The sequence below is a fragment of the Capra hircus genome, chromosome 4 (assembly GCF_001704415.2).
Source record: "Capra hircus breed San Clemente chromosome 4, ASM170441v1, whole genome shotgun sequence".
In the NCBI taxonomy this organism is placed as follows: Eukaryota; Metazoa; Chordata; class Mammalia; order Artiodactyla; family Bovidae; genus Capra; species Capra hircus.
In genome coordinates this window covers 15,510,422-15,537,705 of record NC_030811.1, presented here as the reverse complement: position 1 = coordinate 15,537,705, position 27,284 = coordinate 15,510,422, and the positions used below count along the sequence as shown (strand labels likewise).

At 48.0% G+C, this 27,284-nt stretch overlaps 2 protein-coding genes and 1 long non-coding RNA gene across 6 annotated transcripts in view; 2 read left to right on the top strand and 1 right to left on the bottom strand.

Moving 5' to 3' along the window:
• AGK (acylglycerol kinase) overlaps positions 1–2,952 on the top strand; it is a 94,723-nt gene extending 91,771 nt beyond the window's left edge. For 2 of the 3 annotated variants that reach the window (XM_018046854.1, XM_018046855.1), the window contains exons 15-16: positions 145–229; positions 1,546–2,952. In XM_018046854.1, coding sequence (XP_017902343.1) covers positions 145–229; positions 1,546–1,683 — 223 coding nt within the window. In that variant the 3' untranslated portion in view covers positions 1,684–2,952. The remainder of the gene's footprint in view (positions 1–144; positions 230–1,545) is intronic. The other variant, XM_018046856.1, reaches the window with a different exon arrangement.
• On the top strand, positions 3,924–7,944 carry LOC108635831. The gene is made up of 2 exons (XR_001917941.1): positions 3,924–6,852; positions 6,994–7,944. It is a non-coding gene; the product is annotated as an uncharacterized LOC108635831 (long non-coding RNA).
• KIAA1147 (KIAA1147 ortholog) overlaps positions 12,359–27,284 on the bottom strand; it is a 47,199-nt gene continuing 32,273 nt past the window's right edge. For both annotated transcript variants that reach the window (XM_018046853.1, XM_018046852.1), the window contains exons 4-9: positions 23,905–24,058; positions 18,234–18,372; positions 17,280–17,411; positions 17,015–17,165; positions 16,431–16,499; positions 12,359–14,034 (exon numbers count right to left, since the gene is read on the bottom strand). In XM_018046853.1, coding sequence (XP_017902342.1) covers positions 13,839–14,034; positions 16,431–16,499; positions 17,015–17,165; positions 17,280–17,411; positions 18,234–18,372; positions 23,905–24,058 — 841 coding nt within the window. In that variant the 3' untranslated portion in view covers positions 12,359–13,838. The remainder of the gene's footprint in view (positions 14,035–16,430; positions 16,500–17,014; positions 17,166–17,279; positions 17,412–18,233; positions 18,373–23,904; positions 24,059–27,284) is intronic.

Genomic DNA, 27,284 nt, shown 5'->3' with positions numbered 1-27,284 from the left:
ATTATTCACAGAACCCCCTGGTTCAAGAGACCGTGAGTCCATGTATTTGACTTGACCCAAAGACGTGCAGAACTTGCTTTGTTCTGGCAGTTGAATGCAGTTGCGAGTGCTGGTTTCCAAGGTTGCTTTTTCCTGTACCAACAGAAGTAAAAAGGTGAGAGACCCCAAGCTGCATGTTGAGGGCACCGAGTGTCTCCAAGCCAGCCGCTGCACTCTGCTGCTTCCAGAGGTGAGCAGGGGAGAGCTGCCCCACAGCTTCTGGTCTTTTCCTCTTTGGTCTTCCTTTCTGGTTTTTTCTCCCTCCTTCCTATTAACAGATCCTTCCTTAGGTACCTCATACATGCTGAGTGCTGTGCCAGGCTCTGGGTTCTATTAAGGGAGACCTGAAAAGATGGCAGAAAAGCCCCTTTTGAGTCACAAGTTTAGAGTTTGGCTCCTGAAGACTTCCAGTGTTGTCAAGCCAAGGTTCTGTAAAATAATCCTTCAGTCTCCTGAGCTTTTATTTTTCTGAATGTAAATTATGCAAATGGTTACTATAACAACCCACAGAATTCTCCAGTTTGCAAAAGTTCATAGTGAATTCTAGCTTCACATTAAAAACAACAACAACAACGATCTGGAAGCGTTTTCAGGATGGCAGTAAATTTTTCCGTACTGGGAAATGCCAAGCCATGTGGAATAACCTATAAGTGGGGAAGAAAAGTTACTACAGATGGCCTCTGAAGACTTGGATGTTAAACTAAGGTGGTCAAAAAGGAGTGTAGGTGAAACAGAAGGTGTCCCCACAGTGGCTGGTACCATGGTTTCAACACTGCAAATGTTGAATTAAACACATGAGTTATGGAAGGGTTTTCTAGAGTTTGTAATATTAATGGCGCTATACCTTAGGTGTAAAGGTAAGCAAGTCCTAAAGAACAACCAAGAAAATAATCAAGTGGCTGTAATGGCTTTCCTAAGAGAACTGGCTGTGTTGCTCACTTTTCTTTTGGGCAAGATTAGGGCTGAGAAGGACATATACATCTTATGTGAATTCCTTAAAGATATGACAGGACCCCGTCTTTCAATAAGCATTTGAAAATGATAACCTTGTTTCACAAATCCCAAAATTCTCTGGGAGGAGGCAGAGGCCACTTAAACCTTTTTCATGGTGGTGAAGTGAGGTGAAAGTAACTCAGTTGTGTCCCACTCTGCGACCCCATGGACTATACAGTCCATGGAATTCTCCAGGCCAGAATACTGGAGTGGGTAGCCTTTCCCTTCTCCAGGGGCTTTTCCCAACCCGGGGATTGAACCCAGGTCTCCTGCATTGCAGGCGGATTTTTACCAACCGAGCTATGAGGGAAGCCCCCGTTTCCAGAACCAGCCCTGTGTCTGACACAGGCCCTGCAATCTCTTTGTAAAGAACATTAAGCTAAATCCTCGGAGAGGTTGCGGTTTTCCCTAACAACCTGCCCAGTTGCTCGAGTGATGACGAATCCCAGCCAGCTGTGGGCACGAGCTGTTCTGAGTCCTCTTCCCCCGCGCTTCCACCCCTCCTCCACACAGGGCACAGGGGGCGCCTTCAGCATCGACAGTGAGGAGTACGAAGCGATGCCCGTGGAGGTGAAGCTGCTCCCCAGGAAACTGCAGTTCTTCTGTGACCCTCGCAAGAGGGAGCAGCTGCTGCAGAGCCTGGCCCAGTGAGCGGGCGGCAGGTGGGCGCCCGAGACTGCACTTTAGGGCACCCTGGGACCAAAAGGGAACCGAGGCCTCCCCTGTCCCTCGCAGTGTTGTCAGAGGACCCCAAGGGCCGGTTCACGGCAAGTAGCACCCCTCCCACCCCCCAACCCCCGTCCCCCTCTCAGTGCTTCCCTTCCCAGCAGCGCATGCTCGACTCCGCTGTGATGGCCCGGTCCCCCGTGAAGACCGCTTTTCCTAAGACTAGTTCCAGGAAATCCCCACCCGCAGTGGCCAGAGAAGGGCTCGACCTCATCAGCGCCCCCCAGTGGGGAGCAGGATCCTCCTCTGCGCTGGGGCCCGCGGCCGCCCTGGGGCCAGGGAAGCAAGCCACCCCTTTCCCGCCGCTCTGCCTGTCCCAGGCCCTTCCGCCGGTGCTGCGACTTGGTGAGCTCCGGCTCCGCTTCTTTCAGTTTACTCTGCCCAAGCAAAACACATAGGGAGAGGTGTGTCCCTCTTCAGCCATGGCTGAAATGCTGTCAAGTACTCTATTCTCCCACCTCCCGCCTCCACCCCACAGTCCTCCTTCTGAAATGTCGGTTTGCCCGAGAACCACCTAGGGTGCCAGTTGAAAATTGACTTAGTTGGGGTCCAAGCCGAATTTAGTAACTCGGTCTGGAGGGCGGAGCCCAGGAATCTGCACTTTTTAAAAGGCGGGCCACCCTCCCCAGGTGGTTCTACTAGGAGAGGTCCCCCGAACTGAATGGGACGGTCTTGTAAAGCAGCGGTCCACACACACTGTTATTCTGCTCATGTACGTCCTAAAAGTATTTTGAAAAATCATGTAACCCTCCGCAGTTTTAAATTGACAGCTAAAAATTTTCATGGGTAGTTGCCAAAGTACATACTTTCTAGTGTCATGTAAATATTGATATTTTAAAATAAAACTGTTACATCACTCTTTTAAACATTTTCAGTGTAATTGAGATAGATAGCAATTTGACACTCATCAACCATTTACAAAAATAAACTAGTAAGTTGTTTAGTCATTGAAAAATGCCGATTTTTCTTATATGTGTATTTCCATACCACTTTCTGCAAAGAATGCTATCGTAATGTTTTTATGCTTGAAATTTTTTTTATTGGAACTATCTTCTTGCCAACAAAAAATATAAATGGAAATAACTTTTTTAGTTCAAGTGTCAATTAACTCAAAAGAGAATAAAAGTTATAAATTATTGAAATACAATTGATATTATAAATTTTTGAAAATTAAAAATTAACATTTTATTAGAATGCTATTTATTCTGAGTTGATTTATTGAAAAACAGTTTTATTTAACTCAAGTTTTTGTATTTTTATTTTATATAGTAGTAGTGTTATTACAGTGTTGTTTCAGGTATATATAGCAAAGTGATTCGGTTATGCAGATATGTGTATCTATTTTGTTTCAATTCTTTTTCCATTAGGTTATTACAGAGTGTTGAACAGAGTTCCCAACCAACATTAGGTCCTTGTTGGTTTTCTGTTTTAAATATAGCAGTGTGTACGTGTTGAGCCCAAATTCCTAATCTATCCTCCCCACCCACCTTGCTGGTAACAGTAAGTATGTTCTTTGGGTCTGTGTTTTGTAAATAAGTTCATTTGTGTTTTCCTAAGTTATTTCATATGATATTTGTCTTTGTCTGACTTATTTCACTTAGTATGATAATCTCCAGGTCCATCCATGTTGCTGCAAATGATACTATTCTTTTCAGTGGGCAGTAATTCTGCTGTATGTAGTACGCCTTCTTTTGCCTATTTATCTGTCCACAGACACTTAGGTTGCTTCCATGTCTTGGCTTTGGTAAATAGCACTGCAGTCAACACTGGGCTGCATGTATCCTTTCCAACCACGTTTTTCTCCAGATACACGCCCAAGAATGGGATTGTAGAATCATGTGATAACTCTTAATTTCTTAAGGAACCTCCACACTGTTCTCCAAAGTGGCTATACCAGTTTGCATTCCCACTGACAGTATAGGAGGGCCCCCTTTTCTCCACACACTCTTCAGCACTCATTATTTGTAGACTTCTTGATGATGGCCATTCTCGGTGGTGTGAGGTGATGTCTCATGACAGTTTAGATTTGCATTTCTCTGTAATTAGTGATGCTAAGCATCTTTTTAGGTGCTTCTTGGTCATCTGCATGCCTTCTTTTAGGTCTTCTGCCCATTTTTTTGTGGAGAATGAAATGGCAACCCACTCCAGTGTTCTTGCCTGGAGAATCCCATGGACAGAGGAGCCTGGTGGGCTACAGTCCACAGGGTCTCAAAGAGTCAGACACGACTGAGCGACGGAGTCACATGAGCTGTTTATAAATTTTGAAGATTAACCCCTTGTTGTTCAGCTCCTTTGCAAATATTTTCTTCCATTTCCCTGGGTAGCCTTTGCACTTTGTTTACGGCTTCCCTTCCTCTTCTGTTCTCTTGTGATTTGATGACTAACTTTAGTATTGTGTTTGGTTTCTTGTTTCTTTTTTGTGTATGGTATCTATTGAGGTTTTCCTTTTGCCATTACCATGAGGTTTTGAAACAGCAGTCTATATATACATATGATTGTTTTAAGTTGGTAGTCTTAATTTCTTATGCATTTGTGTTCTCCTCGCGATTTCTGGTTTTGATATATTTGGAATATTTGCATCATTTACAGATGATTTCCTACCTTTACTGTGTATTTGCCTTTACTGGTAAGCTTTTCCATTTGCAGTTTTCTTATTTCTGGTTGTGGCCTTTTCTGCCTAGAGAAGTTCCTTCGGCATTTGTCGCAAAGCTGGTTTGGTGGTGCTGAATTCTCTTAGCTTTTGCTTGTCCGTAAGGCTTTTGATTTCTCTGTCAAATCTGAATAACGAGCTTTGGTAGAGTATTCCTGGTTGTAGGTTCCCTCTCATCACTTTAAATAAATTGTGCCATTCCCTTTGGCCTGAAGAGTTTCTGCTGAGAAATCAGCTGCTAACCTTACAGGAATTCCCTTGTATGTTGTTACATTTCCCTTGTTGATTTTAATATTTTTCTGTCAATTTGATTACTATGTGTCTTGGCATGTTCTTTCTTGGGTTTATCCTGCCTGGGACTCTGTGCTTCCTGGACTTGAGTGTTAGTTTCCTTTCCCATGTTAGGGAAGTTTTCAGTTGTTATCTCTTTAAATATTTTCTTGGGTCCTTCCTCTTCTATGGGACCCCTATAAGGCGAATGTTGTTGCATTTAATGTCCCAGAGATCTCTTAATTGTCCTCATTTCTCCTCATTCTTTTCTTCATTATTCTGATCCGCGGCAGCGATCTCCACCGTTCTGTCTTCCAGCTCATATATTCTTCTGCCCCATATATTCTGCCACTGGTTCCTTCTAGTGTATTTTTCATCTCAGTTATTGTGTTCATCTTTGTTCTTTAAATCTCCAAGGTCTTTGTTAGATATTTCTTGTATGTTCCTGATCTGTGCCTCCATTCCTCTTCTGAGATCTTGGCTCATCTTTACTATCATTCCTCTGAATTCTCTTTGAGGTAGATTGCCAGTCTCTACTTCGCCCAGTTGTTCTTCTGGGGTATCTCATTTTGTCTGACTTTCTGTGACTGTGGCTTCCATTCTTCAGGCTGTAGGGCTGTAGTTCTTGCTGCCTGCCCCTGGCAGGTGCAGCTATCCAAGAGGCTTATGCAGGCTTCCTGGTGAGAGAAACTGGTACTTGCCCACAGGTGGGTGGAGCTGGGTCTTGTCCCTCTGGTGGGCAGGGCTACGTCAGGGACTGTTTTTATTGGGCAGCTGTTTTCTCAGGATTTAAGCAGGCTGTCTGTTGCTGAGTGGAGCTGTGCTCCTGCCCTGTTGGTTGGGTGGCTTGAGGTGTCCTAGCACTGGCTGTTGGGTGGGGCCAGGTCTTGGTGAGAAAATGGGGGCATCCAAGAGGGCTCACACCAATAAGTGTTCCCTAGAACTATAACAACCAGTGTCCTTGTCCCTGCAGTGAGCCACAGCTGCCCCCCACCTCCACAGGAGACCCTCCAATCCTAGCAGGTAAGTCTGGCCTAATCTCTTATGAGGTCACTGCTTTTTTTCCCTGAATCCTCATGTATGTGAGACTCTGTACCCTCCAAGAGTGGTACAGTCAAACCTCACTGGCCTTCAAAGCTGGATTCTCTGGAGCCACCTCCTCCTGTCGCCAGACCTCCACACTGGGGAGCCCTTTGTGGGGCTCAGAACACTCACTCTTGGGGGAGAACTTCTGTGATATAATTATTTTCCAGTTTGTGGGTCCCCACCTGGTTCATATGGGATTTGATTTTAATCTTGATTGTGCCCCCTACCGTCTTATTGTGGCCTCTTTGGATGGAGCATATCCTTTTTGGTAGGTTCCGGCGTGTGTTTTGTTGTTGATGGTGGTTCTGCAGTTAGTTGTGATTCTGGTATTTCCGTAAGAGGTGAGCTCACACCCTTCTATACTGCCATCGTGTCTCCTCCCAAAGGCATATTATTTACAGCTGAGACATTGTTTAACATTATAGATGTAAATAGATAAATAAGCAGATGGGATAGAAAGATTCTGTTACTCAACTCAACTGCATGACATTGTCATATCAAAAATGATAGTGATATATCAGCTTAAACGCTTAATTAGATAGATCCTCCTTTAGTTTGTTGAAAGCAGAGAACTAGACAGTACTGGCCTTGCCATAGATTTGTTAGCCAGTCATTATAATTAATTTGGTGCCCCTGAGCTTTTTATACTCCAGAGGGCAATGCACTGCAATAAGGTGGATGAGACCTAAGGCACTTAAAAAAAAAAAAAAGGAAAAGGGGAAGAATTGGGAGGCTTCTCAGGCAGATCAGTTTTAGGACAGTGCATGTACTTGTACCCACGGATCTTGTGGAGAGGGAAGACCACATGCTTAAAGGATTACAAAGCAGCTATGACAAGACCATGACAAGCAGCTTAAAAAGCACATAAAATAATGCTTACCTGTTTACCTCTGTGTTCTTCAGAGTGGTGTTAAAAGCTGCACTTTTGCAAAAACTAATTAAACAAAAAGCAGACGGGTCCAAACGTGCCGGGCAGGGGGTGCTGTGGTCTGAGAAAATACAGTCTCTACGTGAGCCCAGAGAATCTGGCATATACTGTTTGTATAATACAGTGCAAAAGACCAGCACAGAATCTTGACTACCAGCAGGTACGTGTTTATTTAGTGATTCTAATTTTTCTATAGAAATAATGGAACATAGGATTGGGGAAGGATATTTAATTCGGATTAGTGTGTATTCATTTTTAAATGTAGATATGTCCTAGTTCAAATTTTGTTTTCTTGATTCAGGCTTTTACCTGAGAACACAGTTGCCTTATCATCTACTGCCTTCCTGCCACTGTCCTTCCATATAAGGTCCACGTAAAGGATGTTTAACACAACTGTGACAGACTCCCACATCAGCCAGACCTGAACGCAAAGGGTCCAGTGAGAACCCAAGTCCCCATCCCACCCCACCACCTTCTATTTAGTACAAACCTTATGTCAGACGAACGTCACTGAAAAACCAACAGCATCTCTATTCAAAACAGCAGAGGTTTTATATTAAATATAGCTTAGTATAAAGTCTTTCGCTTGACCCCACAGCCAATGTGCATGCATGGTTATAATTACTGTGTGCCAGTGGTTCACACACACGACTGATTAGCTGTGTTCTCACCACCCGAGGAGCTAGGTAATATGTGGTCGCGTCACTTGGAAGGTAGGAACCTGGCTTAGAACACAGAGATAATTCCTAGTGTTAGGAATTGACTCTATACTGCCTTCAAATAAGTAACTGCCCAAAAGGTTAAAAGTGAGACGTGTGTGTACATCTCAGTATATAATGTTTTAAAGTGAACTTTAGTAGGAAGAAGATGTGAAACAAAAAGGCTTTGGTCTGGGCGAGGTCCTCCAGAAGTCGCCTGATGTGACTGAGAGCACGCAGTCTTGGCTTTTTGACGGAATGCGGATGGTTAATCCCAACTTCGGTTTCCGTTACCTGGAGAGTGTGTATCCAGACCTCAGCCTCGAGGAGGACAGGCCTCTGCAGCCTCCGGCGTCACCCTAAGTGAGGTGAGCACCGTACATTCTGCTCACGCCCGCGGCTGCCGCTCCTTCCTATCGCAGACCACCTTTCTCGGACCAGGCAAAGGAGTGCAGCACACGTGTTCATGTTAAAATGTGAATTTTAATCGTAAAAACTTTTCTGTAAATATAGTTATATCAACCTCTCTGCATACAGCTTGGTTCACATATATACAGATATGATATACACAGATGTTATCTGTAGCACAGGACAAAATCAGTTTGAGAAACATGTACCCGCTGGGATGAATCCCAGCTTTCCTTAGGCCTTCTAAATGATTCCCATCGAAGAGAGAGAACAGCAGAGCCAGATGCAGGACATTCAGGGAGCTGTATCAACTGTCTTACTAATTTCATCCTAGGAGCTGAAGACTTGAAACAAAACTAGATTCCGTTTCTCTTATTGCTATGACTTACACTGGGATATTCATCACAGTAGGGGTTTGACATTTAAGGCGACGGGGAGGCTATGCTGATCTTAAACTTGGAAAACACAGAACTTCTCCCAAGTTTCTTTTTCAGAAAAGACTTACTCGTCAGATCGATTAAAAAAAAAAAAAAAAAATTCGGCCAACACGCCTGAGATGTACAAAGGAGGTTAGTTTTGTTTTCCTCTACCCCATACCCCTCAGGTCTCCTACCCAGTCTTCTCAAAAGCACAGAATCTACAGCTTTCCTCACTGGTCTTGGAGGGCTAGACTGATTTGGACAAAGGAAGGCGTTTTCACTCCAATGTCAAAAATATATGCTGACAACCGGATAACTCAGTGACCCATGTGTGGATTTTTCGTTTTGTGGATCATCTCTGGCTAGTTCATAAAACCCTACACCCCACCTCCGCATCCCCCAACTGTCCTTAGCAAAATAGATGTACCATTAGTGTAAAGAAGCATTCTACAGCAAAGAGAGGTGGTTCGTACCCATCTGTTTATGGTGATTAAATACATTTCCTGAATTGAGATCCTATTACCTGTAAAAGCCCATTCAGTGCTCAGCTTCTAGAAGAAATGCTAAAGAGATGAGAACAGGGCTTTACTTCTCCATCATCAGTTCTCTATATAGTACTAGAAAATTACTTCCTTTCTAAATGTGCAGTTTCATCCAACAGTCCCTGTATTCCAGCTCCAAAAAAATGAGCTAAAGTGAGTTATAAAACTACCTCTGACTCCCTCCAGTTAAGAGGCCTAGCAATCAGCCTGATCACATTCACCCCCTTTTGTACAAGAGTCTTACTTAAAGTTGGTGACTCTGTGTCATCCTCCACAGGACTGTCAACTTTATCTCCTCAAAAGGCTGTTAGATATCACAGGACAGTCCTTATTCACTCACCAGAACATTTAAATTAAAAAAAAAGGGGGTCTCAGCTGCTTCCAAATTGTAATACTGCCCATTTCTTCCAGGATTATCATTTTGATATTTCCTTCCATTTCAACATCTGCATCCTCAATGCATCACATAGTCGTATCCATATAAAAATAAACTTCCATTTCTTATCAGAAAAACATTAACTTAATTCACAGTTAGCCTTTTCCCACCACACTCGGCCCTCCAGTAGCTCCTGGGAACAGAGGTATATTAGTAATACAAATGGAATATTAAAAAAAAATCCATCCATGACTTGGGAGTAAAAGGAGCCCTGAGCTCCTCTTCCCCTACACCTGAATCACAAAAGGGCTTTCCTGAAACAAGAGGGGTGGGCTGGCCTGCTGTGGCGACCGCAGCCACGCAGGAGCCTCACCGCAGGGCACTCTGTGGAGGCAGAGCAGGAGTGCAGAGAAGGGACCGAGGACTGGCGCTTTCGGAGGCCGGGCCCGCAGCCAGGAGCCTGCCGGGGAGATGAGCGCCCACCCGACACACCCCGGTCACCATATTACCACCTTTCCCGCCTGGCGGAGAACTGTCACCACGCCAAGGCAAGTTCATTGTCAAGCTGAACACATGGTCTTATTCAGTAGCACCCCCGGCCCCCTTCCTGTACCTCTGTGAGTATGATCCTCCTGGGATGGGAGAAAGCACCCCCCGGGCTTTCTCATTCCCTGGGCTCTCTGGTTTCTTTTTTCTTTCTTTGATTTAGCAGTCCGAGTCAGGGCTGACTCTTGGCGACCCCATGGACTGTAGCTCACCAGGCTCCTCTGTCCATGGGATTTTCTAGGCAAGAACACTGGAGTGGGTTGCCATTTCCTTCTCCAGGGGATCTTCCCGACCCAGAGATTAAATCCACGTCTCTTGCATTAGCAGGAGACGCAAGTGGATTCTTTGCCACTTGCGCCACCTGGTTAGTTTCATTTCAAAACAAAAACAAGTTCCTGAGGTCCCCGTCTTCCTGGAGGGTTGTTTGTACTGCCATTAAAAGGTTAACGAAAACTTCACATCACTGCCCTTTGCAAAAGCCTCCCCAAAGGCCTTGGTTTAAAGGTGAGTAAGCTCATCTTTTTTACTCTGTTTGAAGGGCTTTCAGTGTATCAAGACAAATAGCAAGTTTGCCCTCATAACCACCAGAATGAAAAAGTGGTTCAGCTATGATTTCATTTATCTTTACCTTTATCGTCTAGCTAAAACAGGTAGTTAGACTGATCAATGACTCTTCACATGTGGTACTGAGAATTATCTGCACCCTGTGCTATACTTAAATTTCCCATCTTGCTTTTTCACGTGGGACAAACAAGTTATAAATGCAAATTCCTAGGCTAAATGACTTCTATCAATATATCAATGAATTCAGCTTCCCTTCTCCAGCCAAATGGAAGACACAACGCCATGGTGAGTGATGGAGGCAGCCTTCTAATCCACAGCAATCACAATTCACTGAGGACTGTACGGGCACTCACCTTAGAAGGGGCCTATGCTAGGCCTAAGGGGTGCTTTGTGCTTAGCAAAAGCCAAAGCTAATTCAGAACTGTTATTTGGCCCATACTTTCTGGTCTGGGGCAAGATAAGTCCTACCATTTCTGACTCCTTCAGAATAGTCCTAATCCAGAGGACAACTGGACATTGTCCCAAACGCTGAAGAGTACCATCTGCCAAGCCCACACAAGTGAAAAAAAATCCATTTTGCCAGAACTTTGTCATATCCGACTAGACATCAGCAAACTGCAAGCCTGGATTCTAGGCCCACAAGGACTCTGACCACCTAGAATTTCTTCTGACTTCATCCAATGATGACCCAGTGGCCCCCACATCTCAAGTCAGCAATGTTTCCAGCTTAGGGCATGGCTCACAGCTTGGTTCAACGGGTATAGAATCACCTTGTCAGTGCAGGAGACTCAAGAGATGGGGGTTCAATCCCTGGGTCAGGAAGATCCCCTGGAGGAGGGCATGGCAACGCAGTCCAGTATCCTTGCCTGAAAAACCATGGACACAGGAGCCTGGCGGGCTACATGCCACAAGGTCACAAAGAGTCGGACATGACTGAGCGACTGAACACACACACACGTACAGCTTGGCGTTAGATCAGGCTTAAAGTTCCCCAGAAGGACCAAGCCAGCTGGCATAGTGTTGGGAGGAGGAGGTTTAAGAGTCGAGAGGGACAGAAGGTCACCATCAATCAGTGTACCCACACCTGAGTTTCCCAGCCTGCTCCCGAAGGTCACAGTAATATTATAATAAGCCCTGTTTCTACAGAGGACAGAGAAGGACGTTCTCCAGTGACTTCCAAACAAAAGCAGATGGTTTCTCTGCAAGTATTTCCATAGTGACACAAAAGCAGGTCTGGGTGGCTTCTAGCTTCTGCTGTCCCTGTGCAGGGAGCCCTGCCTGGTACCTCGCCAACAAATTTTCCTTTCAGAGACCTGGCAGCAAGTGATGCTGGCGTGCTGCTCAGCTGAGAGATTGGGGAAGAAGGTGGGGGTTGGGTGGGGGCCGGGGAGGGAGCCTTCAAAAGATGAACTCCAAGAGGCTCCATCCACGTCTCCTCGGGGATGACAGTGACGAGGGTAACACAGGGTAACAGCGTCCTCTGCAGGCCAGCAGAGGGCGCTGCGCTAGGTTCCTGGCCTCACTAGGAAGCTGGCAGTGCAGGAAGGACCAGCGCTCTGCTGGGGAGGCGGAGGGGTGTAAGGGGAGCAGAGGGGTTCTGCTCTGGGGTCAGCCAAACACAGGCTGCATTCGACTTCAGATGTGGCACTGCCGCATGGGTGCACCCTCTCCCAGGGCCACTCCCAGCCCAGGGGACGCCAGATGGACGGCTGCCTACAAGTGCACGGAGTTGAAAGAAGGGGTGTGGAACCCTGGGCCCACCATTCAAAGAGAAATACAGGAACCTCATTTTCACCTGATTACCTTCACATTAGCATGTCTGAGCCTGGAGTTACAATAGCACAGAAACAAAAGCATTCACATGCAGAAGCCCTCTGGAGCAGAAGGGCTTACCATTTGCCCAACAAATTCCTGAGTTCCACAGAACGAGGGCCTACCTGTGTCCTCCAAGAGAACCTGACCTTTCCTTTTACCCCGCCCATCCCAACTTAGAAAGCCTTGAACCTTCCGATAATACTAAAAGTAACTTGACCCAAGTTACAAAGGCTGCTCCTTCTCCAGGAACAAAGAGGAGATGGCCACTCTTCAAGGAAAACGGCAGTGAAGCTTCAGCTTCTAAACGGATTCTTTTTTTCTTCTGTAAACAAATATATTACTGAAATGATGGCTAAACCCACAGAGGAGAAAAATGTACAGTTTACATTTCAATGCCCAAACTTATTTATATATTTACATAAAAGACACTACCTCAATTAGTCAGTGTCTGCATTTCCACATGTGAACTTCTTTAGTCTTGAATTCTGTATCAGGGAGCTGCAGTGAGAATGGTTTTGAATAAAGCAATAAGCCCTACAAAGCTAGTCTCGAGACAAGACACATGATCCATCCATTTGAAAGTGATTTCTCTCTGACGCTAGCCTGGCTGAAACTTGGTCTCGGACACAGATACACAGACACCTATTCCAATAACACAGCCAGGCAGGAATAGTGAAGGGGAGAAAGTTATATGTCACAAACAACCCAGGACCCCAAGTCAAAATCCTGAACTGGCCCAGAAGACCTCTACTCGACTCACAGGAGCTGGCCTCTCTAACAAACCGTGGTTGTCTCACCTAGGCTGACACCCACTGAACACTCCAGCCAAAGAGAACAGGCGGGGCCGACAGGAGATATCCCAGGTCCAAGCACTCCAGAGCACAGCAGAGAAACTCATCACGCACTCACGGGGTTCCCAACCACTCCCCTGGGTGCAGGCACTGCCGCCTCTGCTAATAAGTCTGGTACGTCTCTGGTCCCAGGTCCCTAGCTTGAGGAATGTTGTCCCTGCTAGAGAGAGTTTGTTTATGAAGGCTCCTAACTGGTACACATTCCTGTTGACATCAGCCCGGAGGAATGTGCCAGCTCGTCCCAGGAGGGGATTCAGAGAAACAAGACTATGACATGGAGCGGCCACCGTTAACTTCGAGAAAGGTTTCAAGGCTTCATTTTTACAGCTTTAGTTTCCAGCTGACTGAGAAGCCACCTCTCCCTGCCCTCTGTCTAGAGAAGCTTCATACCTGGTGACAGAAACATCCTTCGTCCCACTCTGAAGTCTCTACGTGAACAGAGAAAACACAGATTTACTCTAAATAAACCAGAAAGGGAATTTGACCGCAAGACAAGACTCTCAGAACTGATGAAGACCTTGGAAGGCCATCTGGTCTAGCTTCTGCTGTGGGCAGATGGCTATGCGAGGCCACACTGGACAGACTGGTCTCATTCTTGATACATCAGATGACAGAGACCAGACAGACTCCCCAACAGTCCAGCCAGGGTGTCCAGAGCTCCTGGTGAGAGGTGGCCTCCACCCCATCACCTCAAGTCAATCATGAGGAGACGAGAGAGGCTGCTTTGATAACTCCTCTAAGTCTGAACCCAGCAGCAGCTTGGAAAGTGGTAGCTTCCAACGACCTCCAAAATCAAAGCACTCTCATCTTACCTCTTGGGAAGAAGGGAAGAAAGGAGATGCAAAAATTACATTTGTTGGAAGTATAAATACTCCTGTGTGTCGATTAGAAATCAGGCCATCCCCGCGTGATAGCGGCGCATCCTTCCTATGGGCAACAGGGGTTGTCAATGACCAACATAACATCGATGCCGTAGGCCTCCAGCAGGTCCATAAGAAAACTCCGGTCTCCTTGGGGGTCTAAACCCATGCCCCGAGCATGCTCAGCTGTCAGAGTCTTGTCTTGACTGGCGGACACCTCCAACAAAGTCTGAAATATCCGGTTGTTTTGCTCAAGGAAAAACCTGCATTCACAAGACAAGACATGGGAAAGAGAGGGCAGAAAAGACACAAAAGTTTACCAAGTAAGCCACATGTGGGGAACCAAAACTACACTGTTTTGCTCGCTATACATTTAAATGGTTTCAAAAGTCAGATAAGCCTTTTAAAAGAAGAAAACAGGATACAAGTGAAAAGTTATTCAAGTGCCACTGAAGTCAGCAAAGAACTGGTGTTAAGCCATTCTATGATTAGCAAAATCTCTGAGTGAGTGATGGCCTGACTGCCAGAAGTCTACAGGAAGGTTACTAGAGGTTTAAACACAGCTGTAGAGAGAGGCCCCATGAACTGTGTTCCGCTCTTTCTGCTTAGTCCTAAAGGGAAGAGAAAGATTAAAAAGCAAACAAAAAAACACGTGATAATGCAGTTCTGAGGTCAAGACTTAATGTGAGAAACTGAAAAACACCTTCCAAGCCCTGGATGGGTAATTAAAGCCAGTGACAGGAGGTGAGCCTTCCCAACGCAGAGAAGGACTCTTAAGACTCTCCAGCCCGAGCCAACCACACAAAAAAGGTGGAGCTCAGAGGTACTGAGGCAGGCACTGGGGAGTCAGAAGCCAGCCCCGGGGGGCGGGCAGGGATGTAGGAGGGGGAGCGAGGCAGAGGGACCGATATCTCCACAGCTCACCATCATCTGTGTATAACTGTGTGTTCCTTAGATGGCTTTATAGGACACCTAGAAAATAGAACAAAGTTCCACTATGGTGGAACTTAAATATAGTTCCTATATGTAAGTGGAACTTAACATATATTTCTACTATATATCACAATAACTTTTAAGTAGATAAATTAAGATTTTTAGTTGGAGTTTCAATATCAAACTCTCACAAATTACTAGGATGAACAGACAGAAAAGTAGAAGGATACAGCAGACTGGAAAAACACTATGAAGCAACTCAATGTAATTAAGATTTACACAATTTTCACATAGGATACAAATTCTATTCAAGTTCCCACAGACTATAAACCAGGAGACAAGGTGCAAAAATGTCATGGTCTAAAGGTATTGAAGTCGTACAGTCTTTTCTCCTACCACTGGAATTATGTTAGAAATCAATACTTTGATGGCTTTGTTTTAATTTGCACAGGGCATATCTGAGTGTCACTGACTTATAGTACTTTATGAATATATGAGCCATATTCAGATATGGCCTGATAACGTAACAGTCTAGACTTTTCATCTGTATTCCACAGAGCAAGGTGCTCAGTGCCCCAAGCAGCTTTGGGCGGTCAGGAATTTCAGATTCAACAGGCAGAGATTCAAAAGCCTTGAGGAGACTCCCTACTCAGCTCCCAGATACTTTTACATCTCAACAGCAGGTGCGCATTAGAAAGTACACTTGATCAGAATCAAAGTACTGCACCTTTGTTGCAACATCAAAAGCCAGCGCTAAGTCGTGTCCGACTCTCGCGATCCCAAGAACTGTAGCCTGCCAGGCTCCTCTGTCCATGGGATTCTCCAGGCAAGAATACTGGAGTGGGTTGCGATTTTTTTCTCCAGGGGAACTGCCCGACCCAGGAATTGAACCCAGGTCTCCCACATTGTAGATGCTCAAAGGCAGAAACAGTTTTAACCGCCGCTACTCCCCACCCCAAGACAGGAAGTTGGCAGAACTGTTTCTGGTTCAATTACATTTCTGTTCTTATCACCTGGCACTATTAAACATAGCTGCTTATAAATGAAATCAATGCCTTAAAGGTATAGAGGCCATGGTTCTAATCCCGACCACCAACTGCTCTGGGGGAAAAGAAATGTCATTCAATTCAAGAGTTAAGTTTTTGATGATCCCGTAATATTTCGTACAAGGAAGTGCTCTATTCAAAGGCAGCAATGGATGACAAGCCCTTGCATCCTGAGAGACAAATTGTATGCAGCGGACATCTGGGTGTAAATGACCAGTAGGGAGATGACTCCTGGGGCTCCCATTTCTCTTAATAACCTTTCCCTGCTCTTGAACTCTTCCAGGTGCCCCTAACCGCATTTCAGGGCTCAGGCTGACTCTGTGGAACCCAGCTCTACGGGCAATAAAGGGCATCCTTGCAGTGCAGCACGTAACACAGGAGGTAGCTGCTGTTGTTTAGTCGCTCAGTCGTGTCTGACTCTTTGTGACACCATGGCCTGTAGCCTGCCAGGCTCCTCTGTGCATGGGATTTCCCAGGCAAGGATACTGGAGCGGGGTGCCATTTCCTCCTCCAGGGGATCTTCCCGACCCAGGGATCGAACCCGCATCTCCTGCACTGGCAAGCGGATTCTTTACCGCTGAGCCACCAGGGAAGCCCAGCACAGGAGGGATCCAGGCTAAAGCTACCAAGTGCTAAGGGACCCTCAGGGAGGCCCATGACCACCACCCAGGCTGACTTACAGCACGAAGAGGTCCTCTTCACAAGGGTTATAGTCTTCTTCCACCTCCTGGGAATATAACAGCATCTGCCTGTCGGGAAGGAAACGACCATCAGCTTCTGGCACAGCTACAAGGACCTCCAGGCCCCAGGCTAGGTCACTGGGAAGGCATCTGCATGGGTCACTGCCTCTCAAGGAGGAGGCTGAAAACCCAGAGCAACACCCCTACCGCTGCCCCGGCCAAAGGCAGGGAGAGAAGGGGCAGCACAGGGCTTGGAGTCCAGGGCTGGGTCTGGCCCTGGGTAATCCAGGATGAGAGACAGCCTTTCCTAATTGTCATACAGTTAGGGTGAGGCCATGAAGTCATTTATCTCACCACTGATAGCAGCGTGCTGCCTCGGGCTTCACAGATTCTAGAGGCCACCAGAAAGGAGTCAGCCCAGGCATGCCTGCTGCCCATCAGTATAGGTGGGGAGCCTCCTCAACCCCCGCTCCCTGGGCAGAAGGGCAAAAAATGTGCAGAGGGAAGGGGCGGCAGGCCGCGGGGCTGGACCAGAGCCCCTCGGGTGTCTGGACAGGGGGAGGCTCCCCTTCCCCCAGCCTCACCTCTGCTCATTGAGCCGCCGGTACTTCTCCCGGTCGGCGCTGTTGATCTTCAGCAGTGGCTGCAAGTGGTCGTGGTGCGTCTTCACGTTCTGGTTGTCCACGTAGACGTCGTAGAGCTCCCGCTTTTCCTCGAAGATCTTCTCCGTGGTGCCTGCGGGAGCCAGCCGGGGTTCAGGAGGCGGGGACCCCCGCAGGGCAGCCCTTCAGGGAACCAGGGCCCCTGGAGGGGCGGGGGGTGCCGGGGATGCGCGGGCCCCGTACTCACAGGCCACGTAAGACACCTCTACCTCCAGGCTCTCGATGTCGGCCACGTTGACGTAGAAGAAAGGCTTGGACTCGGGCACGGTGCCCCCGATGCCAGGCAGGGAGACGTTGGCCAGGCAGCAGCAGCAGTACACTGGCGGGACAGCAGAGGTGAGGGCGCCCGGGGTCCCCCTCCCAGCCTGCCCCCCTGCCTCCAGGGCGGCCAGCATCACTAGAGTCTCCGTTCAGCCACGGGTCAGCCTTTCTCTCAGGAGATCTTGCTTAGGATGTACTGGTGACCTTCCCCCTTAGAACCCTTGCCCACGGCAACCCCTGCCTCTCCTGGTCCCCTCCCCTCTTCTGTCTGCGCTCCTCAGCCTCCTCTGTCTTCCTCCTCCTCTGGCTCACCTCCCGGGCCAGCATCTTCCACGCTGACACATCCCTCCTGATTCACTCTCTCCACGTGGCGGCAGAGAACCCAGCCTGTCCCCCAAGGTCCTGACCCAACTAGACCACTGCCTAGCGTCCACCTCGAGAAGGTCTCAGAGCAACACACACAGGTAGTGTCCCAGTGGGACACCACCCCCCGCCTTGTTCCTCCTCACGTCCCCGGCTGGTGGCCCTACCGTCCTTGTCATCCTGGACTCTCCCGCCCTGACCTCTCACATCAGAACCTTACAACCCAATCTGACACCAGCCTCTGCCAGCTTTCTCTTTTTATATCTGGACGCCATCCTCTCTGCCTTAATCCAGGCCCTTCTCTCTCTCCAGACTACTCCTCTGCCACCCGATCCATCGTCCCTGTTGCCGGAGTCCACATTCTCCGATATCAGTCCAGCTGCGGCCCTCCAGGGATTCAAAGCAGTGAGCCCCTGACACGGATCAACCCCTCTGACCTTGGTCAACAATGGAAAGGATGGGGCAGTTTCTGTCGCAGGGAGCTTGGGCAGAGTCCCTGACCTTGGCTTCTAGTTACCTCTATAGCATACAACGCCCACTGGAGGGGGAGAAAATATCAAAATGCGCTTTCGAAGTAAGGCAAATTTCCAAAGGATGAGGATCTGTTCGCCAAAGAACTTAATAAACTGGGACATGCAGCCAGCTGGGTGTGTGATCTGAAAAAGTTAACAGAGGTGGGTGAGAGGGAGGGAGGAATAACTTGTTAGAAATATTGTAAAAAAATATGCAATGTAAGTGTGTGCTAACTACCCCTCCCCACCAAAAATAACTCAAGGTATAACTAAACAGATACACTGGTATTTTTCACTTTGAAAGTCTTATCTTTAAACCAGACACCTACCATTCAGCAGCTCCCCGGATGCACCGAAGTGAGAGTTTAGGATCATTAACTACTTCGTCTGGGGAAAGGGTGCAGAGGAAGAGAAGCTGGATTGTAATATTTGAATCCGGGATGATGCACACCTTAGTGAGGCCATTCAGCTCCCAAAATGACTAAGCACAGGGAGGAAGGAAAGGATGAACCAACTGTCCTAGGGGACACCTCAAATACACAGGGAATCAGCTCCCGTGGGAGGTGACATGTGGGATTACAGGTTACCCCGCTGGCACAAGGACTCCCAGTACCTAACCCCACCCTCCTGCACCTAACCCCACCCTCCTGCACCTAACCCCACCCTCCTGCACCTAACTCCACCCCTTGCACCTAACTCCACCCCTTGCACCTAACCCCACCCTCCTACACCTAACTCCACCCCCTACACCTAACTCCACCCCCTGCACCTAACTCCACCCTCCTGCACCTAACTCCACCCCCTGCACCTAACTCCACTCCTTGCACCTAACCCCACCCTCTGCACATAACCTCACCCTGGAACCTAACCCCACCCCCTGCACCTAGCTCCACCCCCTGCACCTAACTCCACCCCTTGCACCTAACCCCACCCTCGCACCTAACCCCACCCCCTCTGCCTAACCCCACCCCCTGCACATAACCTCACCCTCGCACCTAACCCCACCCTCTGCACCTAACTCCACCCCCTGCACCTAACCCCACCCTCTGCACATAACCCCTCCCCCTGCACATAACCCCACCCCCATACCTAACTCCACCCCCTTGTCCCAACTCCACCCCCGTCTCCTCTCAGTGCTGGATGCCAGGGCCCCTCAACTCTGAGGGTCACCTCCCAGGCGGGCAGAGGAGCCAAGATATATTCCAGGAGCAACTGCATAAGCTCTATCTGACCCAGGGAAGTCAGAGGCCAGGGTTCTGCTCTGCCCTTTACTGACAGGGAGACCTCAGGAAAGCAAGCCCACGTTTCTGGTTCACTTTCTTTACCTGTAAAATGGGGATATACCATCACATCCCTCATATGGCTAGAAGGACCACTTGAGGAAAATCGTGTGCAACACTTGGCACATGGGAAAGCCACATGACACAACTGTCACTGACAAGACACCAGGTTTCAAGCCAAGTGCTTTGTGAATGATTTGGAAGGTCACTTCCAAGACAAAGTGTGTAGTTTACAAGCCAGTGGAAGAAGCAGGCACACAAGCACTTAAACACCAGCCTGATGAGAGCTGTGATGAAAGAGGGGCTGGGGGCTGCAGGAGGGTGTACAAAGGCCCTGAGGTATGAGAACAAGCTGCTTTCTGGGAACCACAAGTAGCTGGGGGACTGGGCAGGGCCTGTGCCAGGGCCAAACGGGCAGCAGCCCAGCGAGGGGACCTTCTCTCTGCTGAGACGCGGCCCTAGGCTGCACCCCGACTGCACGATACAAGAGATTTCTCCTGTGCTTTCACCTCAACACATCTCCCTCCTCTGGCCTTGGAGCTTTTACAGAGAACCTTCTTTTCTGGACTTGCACAGCTCCTACTTTGAGGTTTCCCTCCAACTTTTCATGTCAGGCACCCCATCCTCTTCTTACTCCCTAACTGTCGCTGGTAGGTCCCTCGGATTCACACTTCATCCCTCACCCCATGTTAATAACCTACATCACACCCATCCATGTTTTTTCCCATGTTCATGTATGTATGTGGACATGGATACATATATGTATGTGGATACATATCTGTATATATGTTCATATGTGAATATATCTACATGTTTGTACATACCCAAGGCAGTGATTATTTTACAGAAGTGATAACATCATACAGTTTTCAGCTCTTTGCTATTCTCTCACAATACTTCCTAGTAGAGCATCCCTCATCAGCTAGTTATGCTCTAATTCATTATTCCGAATGGCTGTGTAATATACGGAGTACTCCATTTGTCTGCCACTCCAAACAATACTGAATTAAACATGCTCATACAGACGTCATGACACGCTGGTGGTTCACAGAGAAGACAGATCCTAAGGAGTGAGACTATCAGATCAAAGGATGCAATATTTTGAAGTTTAATAAAGCACGAACAAATCGTTTTTTTAAAAGAAGACTGTTCGCATTTCTACCTGCAACCTGTTAGTGCCCTTTCCCCAGCATCTCCCAGGGTTTTACATGTCTGCTAATGAGCTGCCCACAATAAGGCAAAAAACAGGCGATTTCACTTTTTCTCCCTCTGGTCCCCTTCTTGGCATCTTGGGGAGAGGAGTATAGGGCACCTAGGTCAGATGCTGGTCACCTCTCTGTGGGTTTGGAGACAGCCTTGAATTCAGAAGGAAAAAGGGGGTCAGAGTTAGGAGTAAAGAGAAGGAAAGTAGGTTTTCATCAATGCAGGCCCAGAACTGCCCTAATGGTCCTCTGACAGCTTCTTAGTTACCGCCTCACAGCACCCGCCCGGGGAATCTTCAAACTACATTTCCCAGACTCTTATGCCCGCTGGCTACCTGTTAGGTTCCACCGAAGGGGGGCAGTGACAGGAGACTGGAGGGCAGGAGGAAGCTTCTAGTTTCAGGGTCCAGCTTCCGCTGGTATTTCTCCAGGGGCAGAGGACACCTCCATTCTAGACTCCAGCTATTCCTGGCATCCCTGGCCCTAGGCAAGCCCTGCCCACACCGTGCCCAGGTGCACGGTGCCTCCCTAAGCGGTCTGAGAACCACCTCCGCAGAGCCCCTCCTCCGAGCTCCTGCAGTTCAGATGTCACTTCCTGTCACTTTCCCCTCTTTCTTACTCCAGCCCCGGGAATGCATGGCAGGAAGGCTCAAGGAGCCCAGGCACACCACCAACCCCTCCCCCACTCACTGGTTACCTGCTGTCTATCTGTGCAATCCTCTTTTCCTCTTGAGTAACTTGCTTTTAACCACTAGAATATGGCAACACTACAGCGCTGTGACTTCCACAGTTAATACAACGGATTGTGACTTCCACCTTGCCAGCAGACTTTTTCACGCATTGGCTTTGATGAAGGAAGCCATCATGTTGGAGAGACCCAACGTGTTTGTTTATTGCCACAGGCTCTAAACAGTCAGCAAGGCTCTCAGTCCAACAGCCCTCAAGGAACTCAATCCTCCCAAGCACCATGTGAACTCACAAGTGGATATTCCCCCAGTCGAGCTCTCAGATAAGCCCCCAGTCATGAGAGACACCTTGACTGCAGTCTTGCAGAGGGCCCAGCAAAGCCTGGATCCCTGACTCACAGAACTGAGAGATGTGGCTCAGCTGGTAAAGAATCTGCCTGTGATGCGGGAGACCTGGGTTCAATCCCTGGGTTGGGAAGATCCCCCGAAGAAGGGAAAGGCTGCCCACTCCAGTATTCTGGCTTGGAGAATTCCATGGACTATATATAGTCCATGGGGTCACAAAGAATTGGGCATGACTGAGCAACTTTCACTGTTTTAAACCATTAATTTGAGGGCAACTTGTGATGCAGCGACAGATAACTAATACAGGGAGGTAGCCACTGTCTGTATTTCTAGCGTTTAGGCTATTTTGTTACCTCTCTGTGACTTTGGTTTTCCAATTCCTGTATTACCGATTCTCTGTATTGAATCAGTCTGAAATACCTGGCATAGTTTGTGTTTTCCTAACAAGACCCTAACTGGTACTTATTCAGGTTCAAATACCATGGTCTAACAGTTAAGGTTCTTTCCAATCTTATTGCAACCTATTTTTCCACTTTTTACTCCTGGCCAGATGACACTGATATTCGTCACAGTCAAACCAGTCTTCTCACGCCCATGAACTCGCCCTGTGATTTCTCATGCACATCCCCACAAGGCAGTGGAGTGGGAGGACTAAGCATTGGCCTTGGCACCAGGCCTGTGTTAATATCCTGGCTCTATCTCCTACTAGTTGTAAGGCCTTAAGCAAGTCGCTGAACCTTTAAAAACTTCAGTTGGTTTATCTGTAAAACATGGATTAAAAAAAAAATCCACTTTAAAGAGTGCTGCAACAGATACAGATAAAGAGTCAGCAGGGGGTCTAACTCACAGAAGGTGCTGACATCGAGTGCTGGACCACAGCCCCCTGCGGCGCATGCCTTCCCTCAGCCTGAGTTAGCATCCCTCACTTTCCTCCAGTTAGATCCCTCAAATGCTCTTCCAAGAGCCTTCTCAGAGTCCTCTCAGAGGACTCAGTATAATTTCTCTACCAGGGAGCCTGAAATTTCCACTGAAGTATCTTGTGGCCGCCTGTAGGGGAGGGGAGAGGGGGTAGGGGAGGAAGACGGGGTGGAGGAGGAGGGACGGGGTTAGAGGAGGAGAGGGGGTAGAAGATGGGGGGGAGGGGGATGGAGGAGGGGGAGGAGAGGAGGAGGGGGAGGGGGATTAGAGGAGAGGGGTGGAAGATGGAGGGGGGAAGGGGGATGGAGGAGGGGGATGGAGAATGGAGGAGAGGGACAAGCAGGGGATGGAAGAGGGCAATGGAAGAGGGGCATGGAGAAGGAGGAGAGGGATGGAGGACGAGGAGAGGGATGGAGGAGGAGGGGGATGGGGGAGGGGGATGGGGATGGAGGAGGGGGATGGGGGATGGAGGAGGGGGATGGAGGAGGGAGGAGGGGTGGGGGATGGACCCCAACCCCATCCTGCACAGATGGCAGAGACTTGGCTGTGGGTAATTCTGTCAACTGATCCCAAAGCCAAGAAAACTACATTAAGGCCCTGGACCATTCGGTTAACGGAGAATCCAATCCTGCCTTTGGGTCAAGCACAGGAGGACCACGGCTACCATTTTGGCACTATGTTTAAAACTGAAAGGAGGGGGAGGGGGAGGGGGATGGAGGAGGAGGAAGCAGATGAGGAGGGGGAGGGCAGAGCTGGGGGAGGAGGGAAAGGGGGGGCTCTTTGTACCCTCCCAATACCTACCGCTTGCTTGGGTATTCTGTTAATAGTAAATAAACATATTCTAGTACACAGTAATTCAGAAAAAATACACAGTAAAGTGATATCAAAAATATGGTGACTAAGAAATATCTCAACTGTTGAACGCTTCATTTTTAGTTCAAATGTCTGCCTTTAAAGCCGAAGCAATCACGAGAATCAGATCCACGCGCCGCCCCCAGGAGTCCACCACCACTGAGCCCTCACATGGCTCTGCACCGCTATTACGGAAGTATTAGAAAGCATGTTAAGACAACTTGCCTTATGTTTTAAATAAGAACCAAATGCTGAGGTTACAATCCTATTCTATCAAAAGCAGACTTTGGGTGTTAGCCCAAGACACAAATTTCCTTATTCATGAAAACAACAATCAGCAACTACTGTCCCCAGACCCAAGCCCGGGACTGCGTGAGACTCTGGCTGACCTACCTTCATCTCAGGGTACACGTATCGGTGGATGGAAGGCAGCCAGTAGACGGGGGGCAGGCCGCCACCTCTCCCCGGACCGGCGTGGAGCACCCCCTTCTTGTCCTCATAGAAGGCAGCCAGGTGAGAGTAATGACCCGGGGTCTCCAGCTGGTGTCTGCACGAGACACACGCACAGTGAGAACGGCTCGGACCGCGGCCCTGCCACTCACCCCCGGCCCAGGGGCAGCAATACTCGGGGTGGGAGAGGGCAAAAGCCTGGATAAACGAAAAGCCTCCCTTCCAGAGGTTGCCTAGGACACTTCCTTCCATGTTACAAGTTCCTTAGCAAAAGCTCTAAGACAGGCTCTGAAACTCCCCGACGTGCTGTGGACACAAGCTCCTTCCCATGGGAAACAGGAGGAATTAACAGACTATTAACTAATGTCCATTGTTCTGGAGCGAAGGATGCTTCCCGGAGAATGGCTACTGGTGATGAGAAGGGGAAACTTGAAAGACCACAGATTCCCTGCTTCAAAGCAAGTTTGTCTTTGTTTAGAAGGCAACTTTGTTTTCTTGCTTAGCTGTCGTGAAAGAAAGAAGCAGCAGCATACTCTTCAACATCTCACATAATGGAAAACAACTATTGGAGGTCATGAAGGGCTGATGTTTGAACCAAGTAATAAAGAGCACAGGACCTTTTCTCCCCCAACCCCATCGTGCACAGGTGGCCGACTTGGCTGTGGCTAATTCTGTCAACTGATCCCAAAGCGAAGAAAGCCACATTAAGGCCCTGGACCATTTGGTTAATGGAGAATCCAATCCTGCCTTCGGGTCCAGCACAGGAGGACCACGGATACCATTCTGGCACTATGTTTACTGAAAGTGTAATAGAGGCTGAATTTAAAATGCAGTCATAATCGGGTATGACTGGTGTCTTTTTTTATTTTTTTGGCCACACTGCGCTGCATACGGGATCTTAGTGCCCCGGCCACGGATCAAACCTGTGCCCCCATCAGTGGAAGTGCGGCATCTCAACGACTGGACCACCAGGAAAGTCCCAACTGGCATCTTGTAAATGGGGACATCTGGACGCACAGACACACACAAGAACATCATGTGCGAGTGAAGGGCCGGAGCGATAAATCTGCAAGCCAGGAACAGCCAAGACTGTTGGAAGCCAGAGAGGAGCAACCACCAGCTTCTCTCAGAGCCCTGGGAGGAAACCAAGCCTGCCGACACCTTGAGTTTAGGCTTCCAGAACTGTGAGACGATACATTTCTGTTGTTCTCAGTCATCACCTAGTTTGTGGTACTTTGTTACAGCAGCCTTCAGACACGAACAGAAGGAAAAATTTAAACGAAAACAACTAAAACTTTTTCAGTCCATTTAAATTACCTTAGAACTGTATAATTTCCATCATACCACACTGAAAGAGAATCAAAATAGAGCTTTACTGAGCCAGGGGAGGCTTCCCTAATTACAGCTGGCCCTGGCACAATGATGACTGGAGGGCAATGCCCCCAGCCTGTTGCTGCTGGCTTTGTCCAAACACCGGCACGCAATGCTCAGACTCAAGACCTGCACTGTCCACCCGGTACCCTGCTGCGCCCCACCCATCCCAGCTCCCGAGGGACCAACGGCTCCTGATGTCAAGGCTACAGCTGCCACTCTGTCACTGTGAGAGCTCAGTGACATTACTGAACTTTCCAAAATCTGCTTTTCTTCCCGTAGATAGCAGCACCACCGCAATATTATTGTGAGGTGTAAATGGAGCTGAGTAGAAAAAGTGCCTAGGACAGTTGGTGATATATTTCAGCTTCTTGTAGAACACCTGGCGGGCTTCCCAGGTGGCTCAGTGGTAAAGAATCCGCCTGCCAATGCAGGAGACATGGGTTTGATTCTTGGGTGGGAAGATGCCCTAGAGGAGGAAATGGCAACCGACTCCACTATTCTTGCCTCGGGAATCCCACGGACAGAGGAGCCTGGCGGGCTACAGTCCACAGGGTTGCAAAGAGTCAGACGTGACTGAGGGACTGAGCACAGCACAGAAAAAACTAAGTTCCTTCCTCCTCAGGATATGGGCAGAGTCTAGCCAGGTGCACAGGGAAGGCTTGGAAACAGTGGGGAAACGGGAAGATTCAGGGCAAGCCCTGGAAGAGAACTTTAGGCAAATTTACATTTTAAAAACAACACAAAACAAAAATCATCAGGTACACCCCAAAAATTCATTACTAAAATAAACTCCTCTCTGAGTGATAGCTCTCTACTTGGTAGGTTCCTACACTTTAAACTTTGCACAAGGAAGCAGTTGTGTAATATAATAATAAATGACTCTGAGGGTGTGTGTGCTTATAATCATTTCTGGTTTTCTTTTATTGTGCTGCACAGCATGTCAGATCTAGTTCCCCGGCCAGGGATCAAACCCATACCTCCTGCATTGGAAGTGTGGAACCTTAACCACTGGACCACCAGTGAAGTCGCTCAGTTGTGTCCGACTCTTTGCGACCCGTGGACTGTAGCCCACCAAGTTCCTCCGTCAATGGGATTCTCCAAGCAAGAATACTGGAGTGGGTTGCCATTTTCTTCTCCAGGGGATCTTCCCGACCCAGGGATCAAACCCAAGTCACCCACATTGCAGGCAAATGCTTTAACCTCTGCAACACCAGGGAAGTCCCTATAATCTTTTCTTTCTCTCTTACAAATGTTCACAGTCCAGAGGGGAAATCCATGAGGCCCAAGCTGTGTCCAGCTATTCTGAGAAGATGGCAGACTTTAGACACCCTTCAGGGATATGTCAAAGAGACAAAAGCTTGATTACTACAAAATAGCATGTAGCCAATTAAGTTCAAGGGTATTTTTATTAGGACCTAATTTCCTTAAAAGGAACAGTGGGAAGCATTTTCTTGTATTTTAATCCTATTATCTTGGCTATATTTTCTAGGTTCACTGTTTGCTGATTTGCTTCTCAATTAACAGCCTTACCTGTTTGACTCCATTAAACTCTGTACTTAAACCAAGAGTCTAAAAAAAGCTCACTACGAAGTTAGAATCTCTTACACTAAAAGGTAGTTTCAGAATCCTGTCCTCTGACAGCCTAAGATACCGCTGGCTGATGGAACAGAATGAAGCAACGACATGGAGTATGGAAACGGACACAGACATAAATATAAACTGGCAGCTCCCAGACAGGTGTTAAACAGCCGTTTTATGAAGGCCTCAAAATGTAAACACAATATAGATTTTGCCATGAGCAAGAATGATTATCAAACCGTAACACCAAGATAAACCGAAAAGTACTGAAAGAAGCCTGAGAGTTTAGAAGATGAGCTGGGTTTCAAAGATGATCCAGGAGGGTGACCTATACGATACAGAGATGAAGCACAGGCCAAGCGCCATGGGAA